The sequence below is a fragment of the Chrysochloris asiatica genome, unplaced genomic scaffold (genome assembly GCF_000296735.1).
Source record: "Chrysochloris asiatica unplaced genomic scaffold, ChrAsi1.0 scaffold00104, whole genome shotgun sequence".
Lineage (NCBI taxonomy): Eukaryota > Metazoa > Chordata > Mammalia > Afrosoricida > Chrysochloridae > Chrysochloris > Chrysochloris asiatica.
The window spans coordinates 7,460,687-7,475,043 of record NW_006408622.1 but is presented as its reverse complement, the minus strand read 5'-3'; the positions used below and the strand labels follow the sequence as shown (position 1 = coordinate 7,475,043).

At 50.0% G+C, this 14,357-nt stretch overlaps 1 protein-coding gene across 1 annotated transcript; it reads left to right on the top strand.

The window, feature by feature from the left end:
* Nucleotides 1-309: 309 nt before the first annotated feature.
* Nucleotides 310-1,476, top strand: CEBPA (CCAAT/enhancer binding protein (C/EBP), alpha). Its single transcript, XM_006867313.1, has one exon. The coding sequence runs from the start codon at nt 418-420 to the stop codon at nt 1,474-1,476; it is 1,059 nt and encodes a 352-aa protein (XP_006867375.1). The 5' UTR covers nt 310-417.
* The last annotated feature ends 12,881 nt before the right edge of the window (nt 1,477-14,357 follow it).

Sequence of the window (14,357 nt, the reverse complement as noted above, 5' to 3'; positions counted from 1 at the left end):
CAAGCTCTCCGGCCGTTGCTGGAAGTGGGTGTCTTTGGGAGGCGGACGGAGGGGACCCACGCTACCGACCACGTGTGCGCGGGAGGCAGCACGGTCCCGAGTCCGGTACGGCGTGCCCACAACGGTTTGGCTCAAGGTACAGGGGCAGTGGGCGTTGCGCTGCAGCCTCTCCTCCCTTCGCTGCGCTCAGGCCCCACTCACCGCCCCACTGAGGTCCGGCGCTAAGACCCAGGAGACGCCTAGAGGGCGAGAGCCGCCTCAGTATAAATGCGGGGCCCGAACGGGCCTTGCCATTCGCGACCGGGAGTTGCACGGGCGCGAACGAGCTGGGCTCCAAGCGGGCGATAGCGGCAGCGGCGCCCCGCGCAGGCTGGAGGCCGCAGAGGTTCGCCATGCCGGGAGGACTCTAGCTCCCCGATGGAGTCAGCCGACTTCTACGAGGCGGATCCGCGGCCCCCGATGAGCAGCCACCTCCAGAGCTCCCCGCACGCGCCCGGCATTGCCGCCTTCGGCTTTCCGCGGGGCGCGGGCCACGCGCAGCCCCTCGCCCCACCTGCCGCCCCGGAGCCGCTGGGCGGCATCTGCGAACACGAGACGTCTATCGACATCAGTGCCTACATTGACCCGGCCGCCTTCAACGACGAGTTCCTGGCCGACCTGTTTCAGCACAGCCGGCAGCAGGAGAAGGCCAAGGCGGCGGCGGCCCCCGCGGGCGGCGGCAGCAGCGACTTCGACTACCCGGGCGTCCCCGCGGGTTCCGGGGGCGCCGTCATGCCCGGGGGGGCTCACGGCCCTCCTCCTGGCTACGGCTGCGCGGCGGCCGGCTACCTGGACGGCAGACTGGAACCTCTGTACGAACGCGCTGGGGCGCCTGCGCTGCGGCCACTGGTGATCAAGCAGGAGCCCCGCGAGGACGACGAGGCGAAGCAGCTGGCGCTGGCCGGCCTCTTCCCCTACCAGTCGCCGCCACCGCCGCCGCCGCCGCACCCGTCGTCAGCACACCTGGCCGCTCCGCACCTGCAGTTTCAGATCGCGCACTGCGGCCAGACCACCATGCACCTGCAGCCAGGTCACCCCACGCCGCCTCCCACGCCAGTGCCCAGCCCGCACCCAGCGCCCGCGCTCGGTGCCGCCGGCCTGCCGGGCCCGGGCAGCGCGCTCAAAGGGCTGGCGGCCGCGCACGCAGACCTCCGCGGGGGTGGCGGCGGCTCCGGCAAGGCCAAGAAGTCGGTGGACAAGAACAGCAACGAATATCGGGTGCGGCGCGAACGCAACAACATCGCGGTGCGTAAGAGCCGCGACAAAGCCAAGCAGCGCAACGTGGAGACGCAGCAGAAGGTGCTGGAGCTGACCAGTGACAATGACCGCCTGCGCAAGCGGGTGGAACAGCTGAGCCGCGAACTGGACACGCTGCGAGGCATCTTCCGCCAGCTGCCTGAAAGCTCCCTGGTCAAGGCCATGGGCAACTGCGCGTGAGGCGCCGCGGCGAGACCGCCCTGGGCCGGCCCCTGGCGGGGGCCCGGGAAATCATTTCGGGTCGCTGGATCTCGAGACTGGCCAAGCCACGCAAGCCAAGTCTAGGAGATCCCTGAACGCCTGGCCTGCCCCGCGTGTCTCCTCCCCTTCCTCTGAGCTGGACTCGGTGCCTCTAAGATGAAGGGTCGGGCCGTGGCATCTCTCTGGGAGAGAGGAGAAGCGCCAACGGTGGGGCTGAGCCAGGAGCCCAGCGCAGCTCTAGTATTAAGGAATAACCTTGTTTGTGCCTTGGAAATGCAAACTCACCGCTCCGATTCCTACTGAGTAGGGGGAGCAAACATGTGCCTTACCATGTTATTTGGAAGGTTCCTGCCTCCTTCCCGAGGCTGCAACAGCCCCCTCCCCCACCCCCGGGAGAGAAGAGGTGATGGAGACCCACGCAGAAGGAAAAATTCAGGTAGCTGATCCCACCAAGCCAGTTCCTTAGCGTCTCTCCTTACAGGGGAAAAGCACAAGGACTCTGCCTTTGAACCCCAGGTTGCTCCCCCAGATCTACGGGAAGGGGAGGGTACTTAGTTCCTTGCTTCTCTGGCCAAGCCTGCAGCAGGCTGGGCTTCCCCTGGCAGACTCATTGAGATGGGGGTCACTAGGTGACCACTGGAAGCCCCCACCCCCACCCTAAGCCAAACCAGAATGCTAGGCCCGTGGGTCAGCCCAAAGGACCTGTGTGTTGTGACCGAGGTGGCCTGGTAGAAGAGGGGAACTAGAGGCCTTGTCCTGCCTGGGCTCAGGGAGGGGGGTGAAAGGGACGCTGGGAGCATGGCCTTGTCCACACTGTATGTCGCCAGCTTGCCCTAGGAACACGAAGCACGATCAGTCCATCCCGGAGGGACCAGAGTTATGAGAAGCTTTCCAGATATTTTGCTTTATCAGCTGATATCAACGCTTGTATCTGGCCCCTCTGTGTCCCAGTAGTGCCTTGTGCTGTGTGAATGTGCTAAACCACCATTTTATTCGGTTTTTGTTTTGTTTTGGTTTTGCTCAGATACTTGCCAAATGAGACTCTTTGTCAGCAGCGTGGGGGAGAGTTCGAGGCTCTCTTTCCTTTTGGTTTTGGGATGGCTTTTGCTCCCATGGGACCAAGGAGCTGAGGGGGCTCCCCCTGCCCCCCTTTCCAGCTTTCCCTGGAGGTGGTTGTGGGCCTCAGCCCCTCCAGCCAAGGCTGCCCACAGGATTGTCCCCCAGAGGCCCTGGCTCCAGGTCTGGAAAGGAGGTGGCTTTTAGCCAACATGCAGACGGGAACACAGATCGCTGGGGGCCGGGGTGGGGAAGGACAGTTTGATTCTCTTCTGTTTTGGTAGGTCATAGAGTTTCCTGCTAGGGGTTTTATGTATTATATCTATAATATAAACATATCAAAGTGAATTTTGGTGTCTTTTTAAAACCAGAAAGAAGCTCTTTTCAAGGTTTGTGTGGGCCCAGTAATGTTTGTAAATCCTCACCGTACATTTTCTGACTTTTCATTAGCTCTCCACCCATCCTGAGCCCCTCTTCACCTTAGGGATTTGGGTTTCCCCAAACCAGGCAGATGAATGGGGGCAGGGGAGCAAGACTCCAAGCTGAAAATGCTCAGAGCTTCACTAAAGTGAATCCCTTCTGGGGGGTGGGGGCCTGGGGGTGGGCTCTTGGTTTGCCCTCTCTTCTGCCCCCTGGGAAATGAGGGACTCAGCCTGAAGTTTCCATGGCCTCATTAGGACTTGAGCAAAGGAGGCTGAGCAACACAAGGGGTCCCTTAGTTACACTTGCTTCCACACCAGCATCAGTTCCAGCTCCAAGCACTTTTGCTCACTCCTCCAACAGAACCCGGGGCAGGCAGGGAGAAGCCTGAGAGGTAAGACCCTCCGCTCCTCCCCACATTCCCTGGGCCACGTGGCTACCTCTGCCCCAGCCATGCCCTGAAGCTGTGCACCCCCCACACCTGCTCTGTCTGCCTTAGCCCACCACAGGAAGGCTACCACACCGTCCTGCTATGGGCTGGAGCCGCCCCCCACCCCTGGATGTCCGGCCTTTCCCCACAAGCCGGCCCAAGCACCAGCCCTGCCTCAGGCCAACCCGGACCAAGCAATAGGCTGTCTCTTCATGACACCCCCACTCTGATGACTGTCCTGTAAGGACAGACCCCCGAACGCCCCCGTAGTGGCAGAGACGCCCAATCAAGGAAGAGCTCGCCCCAAGTATCAGAAATAACGGCTTGGGAGGAAGTAGCCCAGGAGGCTGACTGGGCTTTTTTCCGATTTTACCCTCTTTGAGGGCAAAAGGTAAAAAGCACGTTTGACCTTTTGTTTTCATGGTGCAGCTTCTAGTCCGTGCCAATGTGGATGGAAGCATTTTTGAGAAATTACAAATTCGTGTTAAATTCTGAAAGCTTTACGTTTACCTGCCTGTGTGGTTAACCAGGGCCCTGTTGCTCCTCCACGCACCACCTCCTCACCTACGGCAGTGCTTGGCAGAGGAAAGGCTCCGAGCGAGCGCAGTGAGGGGGCGGCAGCCTGCCCTCCCGCCCTGGGAACCGAGGAGGCAGGGCCGCAGTGCCTGCCTAGAGGCCCGGGGCAGGCCACAGCTTGCTAGACATCCAGCAAACTCTCTCTGAGTTCAGTGCTAATTCCAGTTTTTCTTGTTTGAGGGGGCTGATCCTCGGCTTCCCCCTAGAACAAGTCCTAAGACAAGTGGGGGAGGGGCGCCCTCCTGTCCTCCCTTCTTTGCCCCACCTTCTCCAGGGGGCTCCTCCTTCAAAGTTGTCAGCTTGTGGACGGGCACGCCCTCCTACTGCAGATCCTGAGGTCCAGGGTACAAAAAGATGAATCCAACCACATCCAGCCCCAGGAAAGGGATGGGGCAGGTGGGGCTCCCAGTGGGGCCCCCAGGAGGCAGAACTACCTGCAACAGAGGAGGGGAGCTTTGGGCAGTTGTCCCTGAGAGAAAGGTGTCCCAGGGAGAGCCTTCCGTTGTCAACACTGCTTCCTGAGTGGTCTTTGAGAAGAACCACCCAAGAGCATCCCAAGTATTTATTTGTGGCCCTGTTCGAAACTAAAAATGAGGCTTTCTGCTCCCATAAAGATTTACAGCCTCGGAAACCCCGTACAGGGTCGCAATGAGTCGGAACCGACTCCATGGCACGTAACCACCACAACCACCAATAGGATAAGCCCTGGAGTCCTAGTGTGGCACCATAGGATAAGTACTCGACCTCAAGGTTCAAATTCACCAGCTGCTCCTCAGAAACCCAATACAAAGTCGCTATGAATTTAACAGACTACACAGCACTTAACAATAAGGATAAGCACTGGACTGCTAATCACAAGGTCGGTGGTTCAAACCCCCCAGCCGCTTCTCGGAAACCCTATAGAGGGTGACTATGAGTCAGAACCGACTCGACAGCAACAGCATTGTGTGCCCAGGACTGTGCCAGAGATGGAACACTCAGCTGGCAGCAAGCAGACACCAGCCCTGCTTTCAGAGAGTTCTCAGCCTTGTGGTCCGGAGATGTGGTTTTAGCTTGACATGTGTGATAAGGGGAAGAGGCTCAAAGTGTGAACCACCAGGGAAGGCTTCCTGGAGGCAGCAGCTTTGAGCCAGACCCAGTGAGGGCGGCCCCACTTGAACCTACTCCCAAGATGCTCAGATACTTCTGCCTGAAAGGACAGGTAGCTCCTGAGAGAAAGGTCCTCACCTTCCTCCTGGGCAGCCCCAAGCCCAGGTATCCAAGCATCACTGTTCAGGGGAGCCAACCTCCAGGGAGGAAACGAGGGCAGGCTGGAGCGAGGAGGCAGGCGTTTTCTTTGTAGCCTGCCGCCTCCTGAAGCTTGGGTGCTCTCAGATGCCATCCTTATCTCCTGCATCTCCTGGGAAAGTGTGAGCTTGGGGTTTGGCCCTGACACCTGTGATGAGGCACTGAAGCTGGTGAGGAGTGTCCACCCCTCCCAGGTCTCCCGCCCTCTACTTCCCAGGCAGGAACTTGCCAGACCTCCTCCCTGGGTGGCGGCCAAGGTCAAGGGGGAACAGAAACCCTGACCCTGCTTAGCCAAGGGGCCTTTCTTTCCAGAGCAGCCCCAGGCCTTCTGTGCACATGGTGAGATCCCATTGATTCTGTTTCTTCCCTACACTAGCAGGTGGGGAGTGGGGCAGCTTTTCTTTCATTTAAATGAAACAGAACCACTAGTACCTTTAAAAAATCTTTTCTTGACTTTGTGAAGACTTGTGCCATCTTCCCTTCTTCCACCCCCTGGGCTCCACCCCATCCCAAAGCTGTTCTCCTTCTCAATACCCCTCTGCATGGATGGAGCATTTGACGTAAGCAGACATCGGAAAGATACGGATTCACTATCAAAACCTCCTAGGCTCATCCCAGAGCAATTAAAAAACCAGATGGAATCTCTGGGAAACAGCATTAATAACTCGAACAATCTGTGAAGGCCGGCAAAGACCCAAGGAGCCCCAGGCAGGGGTGCGGGAAGGCTGGGACACTGGAGTATGGTTTGCAGCAACATCTAGGTCACGTTGTGACTGGGGATGGGGCTGTTGCAAGGGTATGCCTAGGGCTGGCCTCAACTGAGCTGTCCCCTCCTGCCTCTGCAAATCCCACTGTGCATACACCCTGGAGCCCAGTTGCTGCAGACAGAGACATACCAATGTGGAATCCATTACTCAGGCAGCCGCCGCCTTGGCCAGCCCCTCTCTGGCACCCAAGAGCCTTTTCCCCTTCACTTTTGTTTTTATTTATTATTTTTCTAATCCACTTGGAAGAGGCCTCCCTGGATCTATGGCTTCCAAAGACATCCATTCTCTTCATTTTCTGTACCCAAGTTCACTGCCTGTACCACACAATAATCTTGAAAATAATGTTGGGGATCCTGTTGGGGATGAACTCCAGGAGAATGGAGAGTGGTAGACACTTTTGACAGAACAACAGAGATCTTGGAAGTGTCATGATTGCTGAGGGAGTAAGGCACAGGTATCCCTGCTGCTTGGCTACCTTGAAGGGCCTGGGAGAGGCCACACAGGACCATAGGAAGCCCTTTCTAGGCAGACTCAAAAGGTTGGACTCACAAATCTGCCCATTTCTCGGACGATAGTCTGGAGGTCCCCTTGAGGCCGACTAAAGATGCCTTTCCTCATAGTCACCACGTTGGAGTTGAGAATTGGTATGTTGAAAAGAATCCTTTGTGATTCTTACATTCCCAAAGTTCATTTTCTTTCTGAATTTCTTCTTTTCTGTTTCCTCATCCCCTCCTCCACGCTTACCTTCCTTCCCAAGGTCCCCATGAACTCCTGGAGCTAAATTAAATGAATTGACCTTGTATTGTGTTTCTTGACCTCCTGCTGAACTTGGCCCCAAAGAATACCCAGGGTCTGGCCCAGGGACAGATTACCCACTAAGCAAGGTAAGCATGTGCTTAGGGCATCAACAAAACAGGGGCCCCAGTTTTCCAAAGCAAGGACATATAGATGGCAAGCAAACAGGAGACAAGAAAAAGTGACCACTATAGCGCCAGCGTGAGAAAACTTGAGGTTGGAAATCAAGTTCACAGTAGGTCACAAGTGCTCCCACTTACAAAGCCATTTAAGCTATGAGGACCCTACCACTTCTTTGACAAGTGTCTCTTACGATTCTTTCTTCCCTTCTCCCCATAATTGAAACACCTTATCTCGGTGGATTTCTTGGGAGCATATTATTTCTTTCTAATAAACAAGAGGCGAGGCCAGGGTGGGCTATTGAACCTAACTCTATCTAAAAATAAAATACTGATTGCAAAAGTGCATCTATAGGGAGCTGTCAGAAATTCAAGCCGGATTCAGAAGCGGACACAGAATGAGAGATATCATTGCTGATGTCAGGTAGATCTTGACTGAAAGCAGCAGATACCAGAAAGATGTTTTACTTGTGTTTTGTGGACAATGCAAAGGCATTCAACTGTGTGGATCATAATAAACATAAATAACATTGCAGAGAACACTTAATTGTGGACAGGAGGAATATAGTCCAAAAGGCAGTCATTCAAATGTAACAAGGGGATACTGAATAGTTTAAAATCAGAAAACGTTTATATCAGGGTTGTATCCTTTTACCATACTGATAGTGAAATATGTAGGCAGAGCAATAATCCTAGAAGAACATGGCATCAAGATTGCAGGAAGACTTATTAACAACCTGTGATAGGCAGATGGCAATCTTGCTTGCTGACTTGAAGCACTTACTGATGAAAATCAAAGACTACAGCCTTCAATAGGGATTACACCTCAACATTAAGAATATAAATATCCTGAGAACTGGACCAATAAGCAACATCATGATAAATGGAGAAAAGATTAAGTTGTCAAGGGTTTCAGTTTACTTAGATTCACAATCGGCATCCATGGAAACAGCAATCAAGCAATCAAAATACTTAGTGCATTGAGCAAATCTGCTGCAAAAGACTTCTCTAGCATAGTGGTTACCTCAAGGTCAACAGTTCAAAACTACCAGCCATTCCACAGGAGAAAAACAGGCTTTCTGCTCCTGTAAAGATTTACAGCCTCGGAAACCCTATAAAGGGTTGTTACGAGTCAGAACCGACTCCATGGCATGAAACCACCACCAAAGCGAAGATGTCACCTTGAGGACTAAGGTCTTCCTGATCCAATGCATGATATTTTTGATCACCTCATATGAATGTGAAAGCTGGACAATATGAATAAGGAAGATCGAAGAAGAATCGATGCCTTTTAATTATGGTGTTCACTAAGAATATTGAGTATACCAAAGAATATTGAGCAAGGTGCAGGACCAGGCAGTGTTTCGCTCTGCACTTCACTGAGTTGTTCTGAATCAAACGTGAATTGTCGGTGCCTATGAGTCGGAACCGACTCCACAGCACATAACAACAACAACAACAGTAACAATTGTTTGTATTGTTTTACTGTTTGTTTTCTGAAGGTGCCCTTGGAGCTGTTAACTGCAAGGTCAGCAGTTCGAATCTACCAGTTGCTCCACTAGAGAAAGATAAGGCTTTCTGTTCCTGTAAAGATTTACAGCCTCAGAAACCCTAAACGTGGTCGCTATGAATCAGAACTGAGTCGGTGACACACAGCCAACCACCACCACCATTTATTTCCTGATCATTAAAATTTCTTTCATGGTATCTTTTCATCTGTTCAGTTCTAATAATAGCATATATTTTGAAACAAGCATCACAATTGAAGTCCGCGAAAGTTAATTTTTCATTGTAAACAGAATTTTACAAATTCTGTAAACAGAATTTTACAATGATTGTTGAAATAACTTAGTTACCGGATTCATTTTCTTTTTGTATAATATTCTTTTTGTAGAAAATGTGGTGTGACGTCAAAATCCTAGTACCTTAGAACCACTAAAAGTTTTATAGTTCAGTTCAGTTCATCTCATTAAAATGGTATATGCCACCAATTTTGCTTCTAATCGTTAATATTTTTGCTGTTGTTATTAGGTGCCATCGAGTCAGTTCCTACTCACAGTGAGCCTGTGAACAATAGGATGAAACACTGCCCGGTCCTGAGCCATCCTCACGATTGTGACATTTGAGCTCATTGCTGCTGCTACGGTGTCAATCCATCTCATTGAGGGTCTTTCTCTTTTTATGGATCTTTATTTGTTCCATTTCACTTTTGACATCTTTCAATTTTCCTAGATTCATACTTCATACATTCCATGCCCTGATTATTAATGGATGTTTGCAGTTGTTTCTCCTCATTTTGAGTTGTGCCCCATCAGCAAATGAAGGTCCGGAAAACTTTGCACTATTCATGTCATTATGGTCAACTCTACATTGAAGAGACAACTCTTCCCCAGTCATATTTTGAGTGCCTTCAACTGGAGGGACTCATCTTCCTGCACTCTATCTAACAATGTTCTGTTGCTATTCATAAGGTTTTCAGCAGCTAAACATTCAGAAGTTGTCCGCCTCGCCTTCTTCCTAGTTTGTCTTAGTCTGGAAGCTCTGCTGAAACCTATCCACTAGGGGTGACCCTGCTCATATCTAAAATACTGGTGGGATGCTGGAAGTTAAGCAAAATGGTATTGCTGCTGTGGAAAATAGTGTTGTGGTTCCTCAAAATACCAAAAATAGAGCGCCCATCTGACCCAGCAGTTCCACTCCTAGGTATATATACTCAAAAGGCTTGAAAGCAGAGACTCAAAGAGACTTGTATTCTAATGTTCATTGAAGCACTATTCACAATAGCTGAAAGGTGAAACTGAAATGGCCACTAACAGATGAGTGAATTAACAAAATGTGAAACATACATACATACAAGGGAATACTACCCAGCCAGTAGAAGAAATGAAGTCTTGATACATGCCACAGTACAGATGGTGCTTGAAGACATTATACGGAGTGAAATGTCTCCATCACAATGACCTCACATACATGAAAAGACAAGAAAAAGCAAATGTATGAAGACCAAAGTTTAGTAGTGGTCACAAGGGATAGGAGGGAGTCGAGGGGGGTGGGCAGTTAACAGTGATAGAAAAATCACTTTAATTAAGGGTGAGATTGCACAGCTAATTATTGTCATTGCCATCAGTAAGTTGTATATCTATAAAAAGTTGAATTGGCAAAAGTTGCGTGATAGATTTATAACAACAACAACACACACAGAGTAGCTGATGAGGCTGTTTGTGTCCAATGAAATACCTCATGGGATTTGGTTCTTTGGTTTGGAGATTTGGGGTCATGATTTCGTAGGACATCCCAGAGAATTGGCCTAATAATATGTTTGGTGTTTCTGTTTTGCCACCTACTTCATTTCGTAGTGCCTGGGATCTTAAAAGCTTTCAAGCAGTCATCCAAGGCACAAAAATTGATCTCTAGTCCCCTGGAACAACAGAGGAAGAAGAAGAATCAGGAAGAGGAGACAGATATGAAATGTGTGGGTAATTGCCTCTGTGAGCAACTACCTCCTTTGTTCTGAGACCAGAAGAACTGGAGGGTGTTGGGTACCGTTACTGAGCATTTTGATCAGAAATTCCATTAAAAAATCCTGATCAAAAATTGGAAAATACAGAACAGAACTCTAGACTTTCTGGAATCATGGAGGGTGGATGAACCCCTGAAATTATTTCCCTAAAATCATTGTTAAACCTTAAACCAAAATTATCCCCTAAAATCTTCTTAAAACCAAACAATAATTTGGTGGTGGTTATGTGCTGTGGAGTCAGTTCCAACTCATAGTGACTCTGCATAGGGTTTCCAAGACTGTAAATCTTCATGGGAGCAGAAAGCCTCATCTTTCTCCCACGAAATGGCTGGTAGTTTCGAACTGCTGAACTTGAGGTTAGCATCCCAACTTGAACCACTACGCTACCAGAGCTCCTTAAATAGCTTGGTGGTGGTGATGCTTATGTGCCGTGGAGTCGGTTCTGACTCATAGCAACCCTGAATAAGGCTTCTGAGGCTGTAAATCTTTACAGGAGCAAAAAGTCTCATCATTCTCCTGCCAAGCCACTGGTAGTTTCGAACTGCCGACCGTAAGATTAAGCAGCCTGACTAGTAACCACTGTTGGTATTGTTGTTAAGTGCCGTTGAGTCAATTCCGACCCATAGCGACCCTGTATAGGGTTTCTGGTAGTGTAGTAGGAGCTCTGGTAGTGTAGTGGTTATGAATCGGGCTGCCAACCTCAAGATCAGCAGTTCGAAACTACCAGCGGTTCCACGGGAGAAAAATGAGGTGTTCTGCTCCCGTAAAGATTTACAGCCTTGGAAACCCTGTGAAGGGTCACTATGAGTCGGCGCAGACTCCACGGTACTTAACAGCAACAACATAGGGTTTCTGAGGAGGAGCTGGTGAGCTTGAACCACTGACCTTGCAGATCAAATGGCTTTGCAGTCTGGCGCATTAACCCACAGCGCCACACCAAGACTCCTAGAGTTCTTTCAATAGCTTTTGTTGTTGTTGTTAAGTACAGTGGATTTGGTTCTGACTCCTAATGACTCTGCACAGGGTTTCCGAGGCTATGAATCTTTATGGGAGCGGAAAGCCTCATCTTTCTCCTGCGGAACAGCAGGTAGTTTCAAACTGCTGATCTTGAAGTTAGCAGCCCAATTCGTAACCAGTACGCTACCAGAGCCCCTTTAAATAGCTTGTTGTGGTGGTGGTTAGGTGCCATCGAATTGGTTCCAACCCATAGCAACCTTATGCAAAGCAGAATGAAACACTGCCCGATCCTGGGCCAACCTCACTACTGTTGCCACGCTTGAGTCCATCGATGCTGCCACTTGGCCAATCCATCTCGTTGGGGGTCTTCCTCTTTTTCTCTGACTCTTCTAGCTCAAAAAAAAAAAGGTCGACCTTGAGAATTACTCTCTTTTAAGAACTATCTGCTGTTGTTGTTGTTAAGTTAAGTGCCGGCGAATCAATGACCACCTATAACAAGTTTGCATAGGGTTTCTGAGGAGCAGCTAGTGATCTTGACCCACCAACCTTGCTGTTCAAACCACTTTCAGTTCAGCACATTAACCCATAGCACCACACCAGGATTCCAAGAATTATCTATATGGAGTCAAATTGACAACAGCAACTTGAAAGATGAGAGAAGAACGTTAGGGGACACTGAGTTTATGTTAATGAGGAGAAACAACTCGGAACAGGAGGGTGAGAACGGTTGTCCAACTCAAAGAATGTCACCAACGTCACTGAATAGTATGTGTAGAAACAGAATTGGTGTATGTTATCTTGTATATATTCCCATCAACATCAACAGGAAAAACACTGACTGCTCTTGGCCTTTCCTTCCCATTCAGGGGTCCATTGGGTTGGTCTGAAGCCTGCTAAGCAGAAGCTTGAGGGCCCAGGGCTCAGCATTGTGGGAGGCAACACAATCACACTAGAAGTCAGTCTCCACCTTGACCACTCACTCTGGCTGAGTCTTTGCTTCCGCAAAGTTACCCTTGCTATACACAGATATTCAGAAAGGCAATCTAGCCAGATAACCCTCAACACCTTGATGTACGGTAAGTCCCTGGGTTATGAACATCTGACTTACAGACAACTCCTACTAGTCCTTTAATGTTATGTAAATTAGCCCTCGCTTTGAACCGATTGAACCAACCCCTGTTATTGCTGCTGCTGAGTGCCATTGAGTCCCTTCCGACCCTGTATAGGGTTTCCAAGGAGCGATTGGTGAATTTGAGCAGTCAACCTGTGGCTAGCAATCCAGTGCTGATGCTACAGCATTACACCAGGACCAGAACCAGCCCCACTCACAACAAATTCTCCATCACAATTACCTTCACTTGCAGTACATGCAGCTTTTAAATCATTAAAAAGGTTTCTTGCACTAAAGCAAGGCTGAAGAACCATATGCAAGTGTTCTGATATAAGGACAAATTCGACTTAAAGACGCACTTAGGAACAAATCTTGTCTGTAACCTGGGAACTGCCTGTAATTACTTCACCATCAGAACTAGAGATTGAGTCAGGCCCGTACAAGAGGGTTATGCACCACAGAGAAGTGTTCAAGGAGAAGTGGGATTATTGGGAGAGGGGAGAGAGCTAGGGAAAGGGGAGGGAGACAGTGATGATACCCCAAAACTTCAGGGCTGCACTAGGGCAACTGAGATCACAAGCTTCCTGCTTTCAAGGTCCTCCAGGTCTTCAGTCTCCTCTACTATCCCCACTCTAGTCTGCCTCTTCAAAGTTATGATTGAGGGGAACTAGCCTAAGAATGAGGAGAGCTGGTGACACAGGGTTAGCAGTTCAAACCCACTAGCCACTCAGCAGGAGAAAGATAAGGCTTTCTACTCCCTTAAAGATTGACAACCTCAGAAACCCTATCTAGGGTCTCTATGAGTTGGAATCCACTTGCTGTCAGTGAGTAAGTGGGTAAGTCTAAGGGTGGGCAATTATGATGGCCTAAGACCAAGGCATGCCATTCCTCCTTAGATATAAAGTTATTTCTGCTTCTTGGCAAGTGGTAGCCCAACCTTTTACCCGAAAGAACACTTCCTCTCCCTGAGCAGGCCTTGACCCTTCCCTGCTCCAGTCCGGGGGACCTCTGAGTTCTCCCTTCTGTCCCCAGGAACACCATGCCCTCTCACTGATGAGTCAATGCGGCCAACTTATGGCGGCCTTTCTCCAGAGTGTGTTGGGCAATGGTCTCCACTGGATTTGGTGGGCGTAGTCCCTGCCCTAGAGCTGGGGCCTGGGGGTGTTGGGAAGGGGCACGCCTATGTGGTCCCCTCAGAAGGAAGCTTCTCTGGGTATCAGGTTAGGACCCGTCTGAAGTAGCCTCTTTGAGTGATTTACAATTTGCAAACACGTTCTATTTGATTCCTGAGTTTTGCTGGAGTAATTATAGTGAGTAAGCATGACAAATCACTCCTAGCACAGTGTCTGCTCGCTGTTAGGAAATGTGTTTGCTTCACTATTTTGCCTGGTGCGGCAACGTTTTAAAAATAGACTCATTCACTATACTTGAAGGCAATTTGTTCCAAATTTTCCCACTAATTTGATTTTAATCTGATATTTAAAATTCATGTGACCACATTCCCACTGATTTATAGGGAATATGCCCTACCTGGCAGAAATTTAATTGGACTTCCTCCAGGAGCTCACAGGACAAAGAAGTTACCCTAGAACAGACTGAAAGTGCCTGTGATAGTTACAAGTTCAGCTCATTCAGTGTTGTAAGTGCCCCTTTCCTGGGACCAGTAACAGTGTATGTGGAGGCGAAGGTGTGGAGGGGGCACGTAGTAGGTCTTCGGTCTCTCATTGCACAGACGAATCAAGCCTAGCAACCCGAGTGCAGTACATGTTTGGGGGTGCTCTGAGTTGGATCCAATATATTCATGATGGCAGGTGGTAGTTTC

Coding starts and splice junctions, on each gene's coding strand:
- CEBPA (XM_006867313.1), top strand. CDS start 418: ATGGAGTCAGCCGACTTCTACGAGGCGGATCCGCGGCCCCCGATGAGC.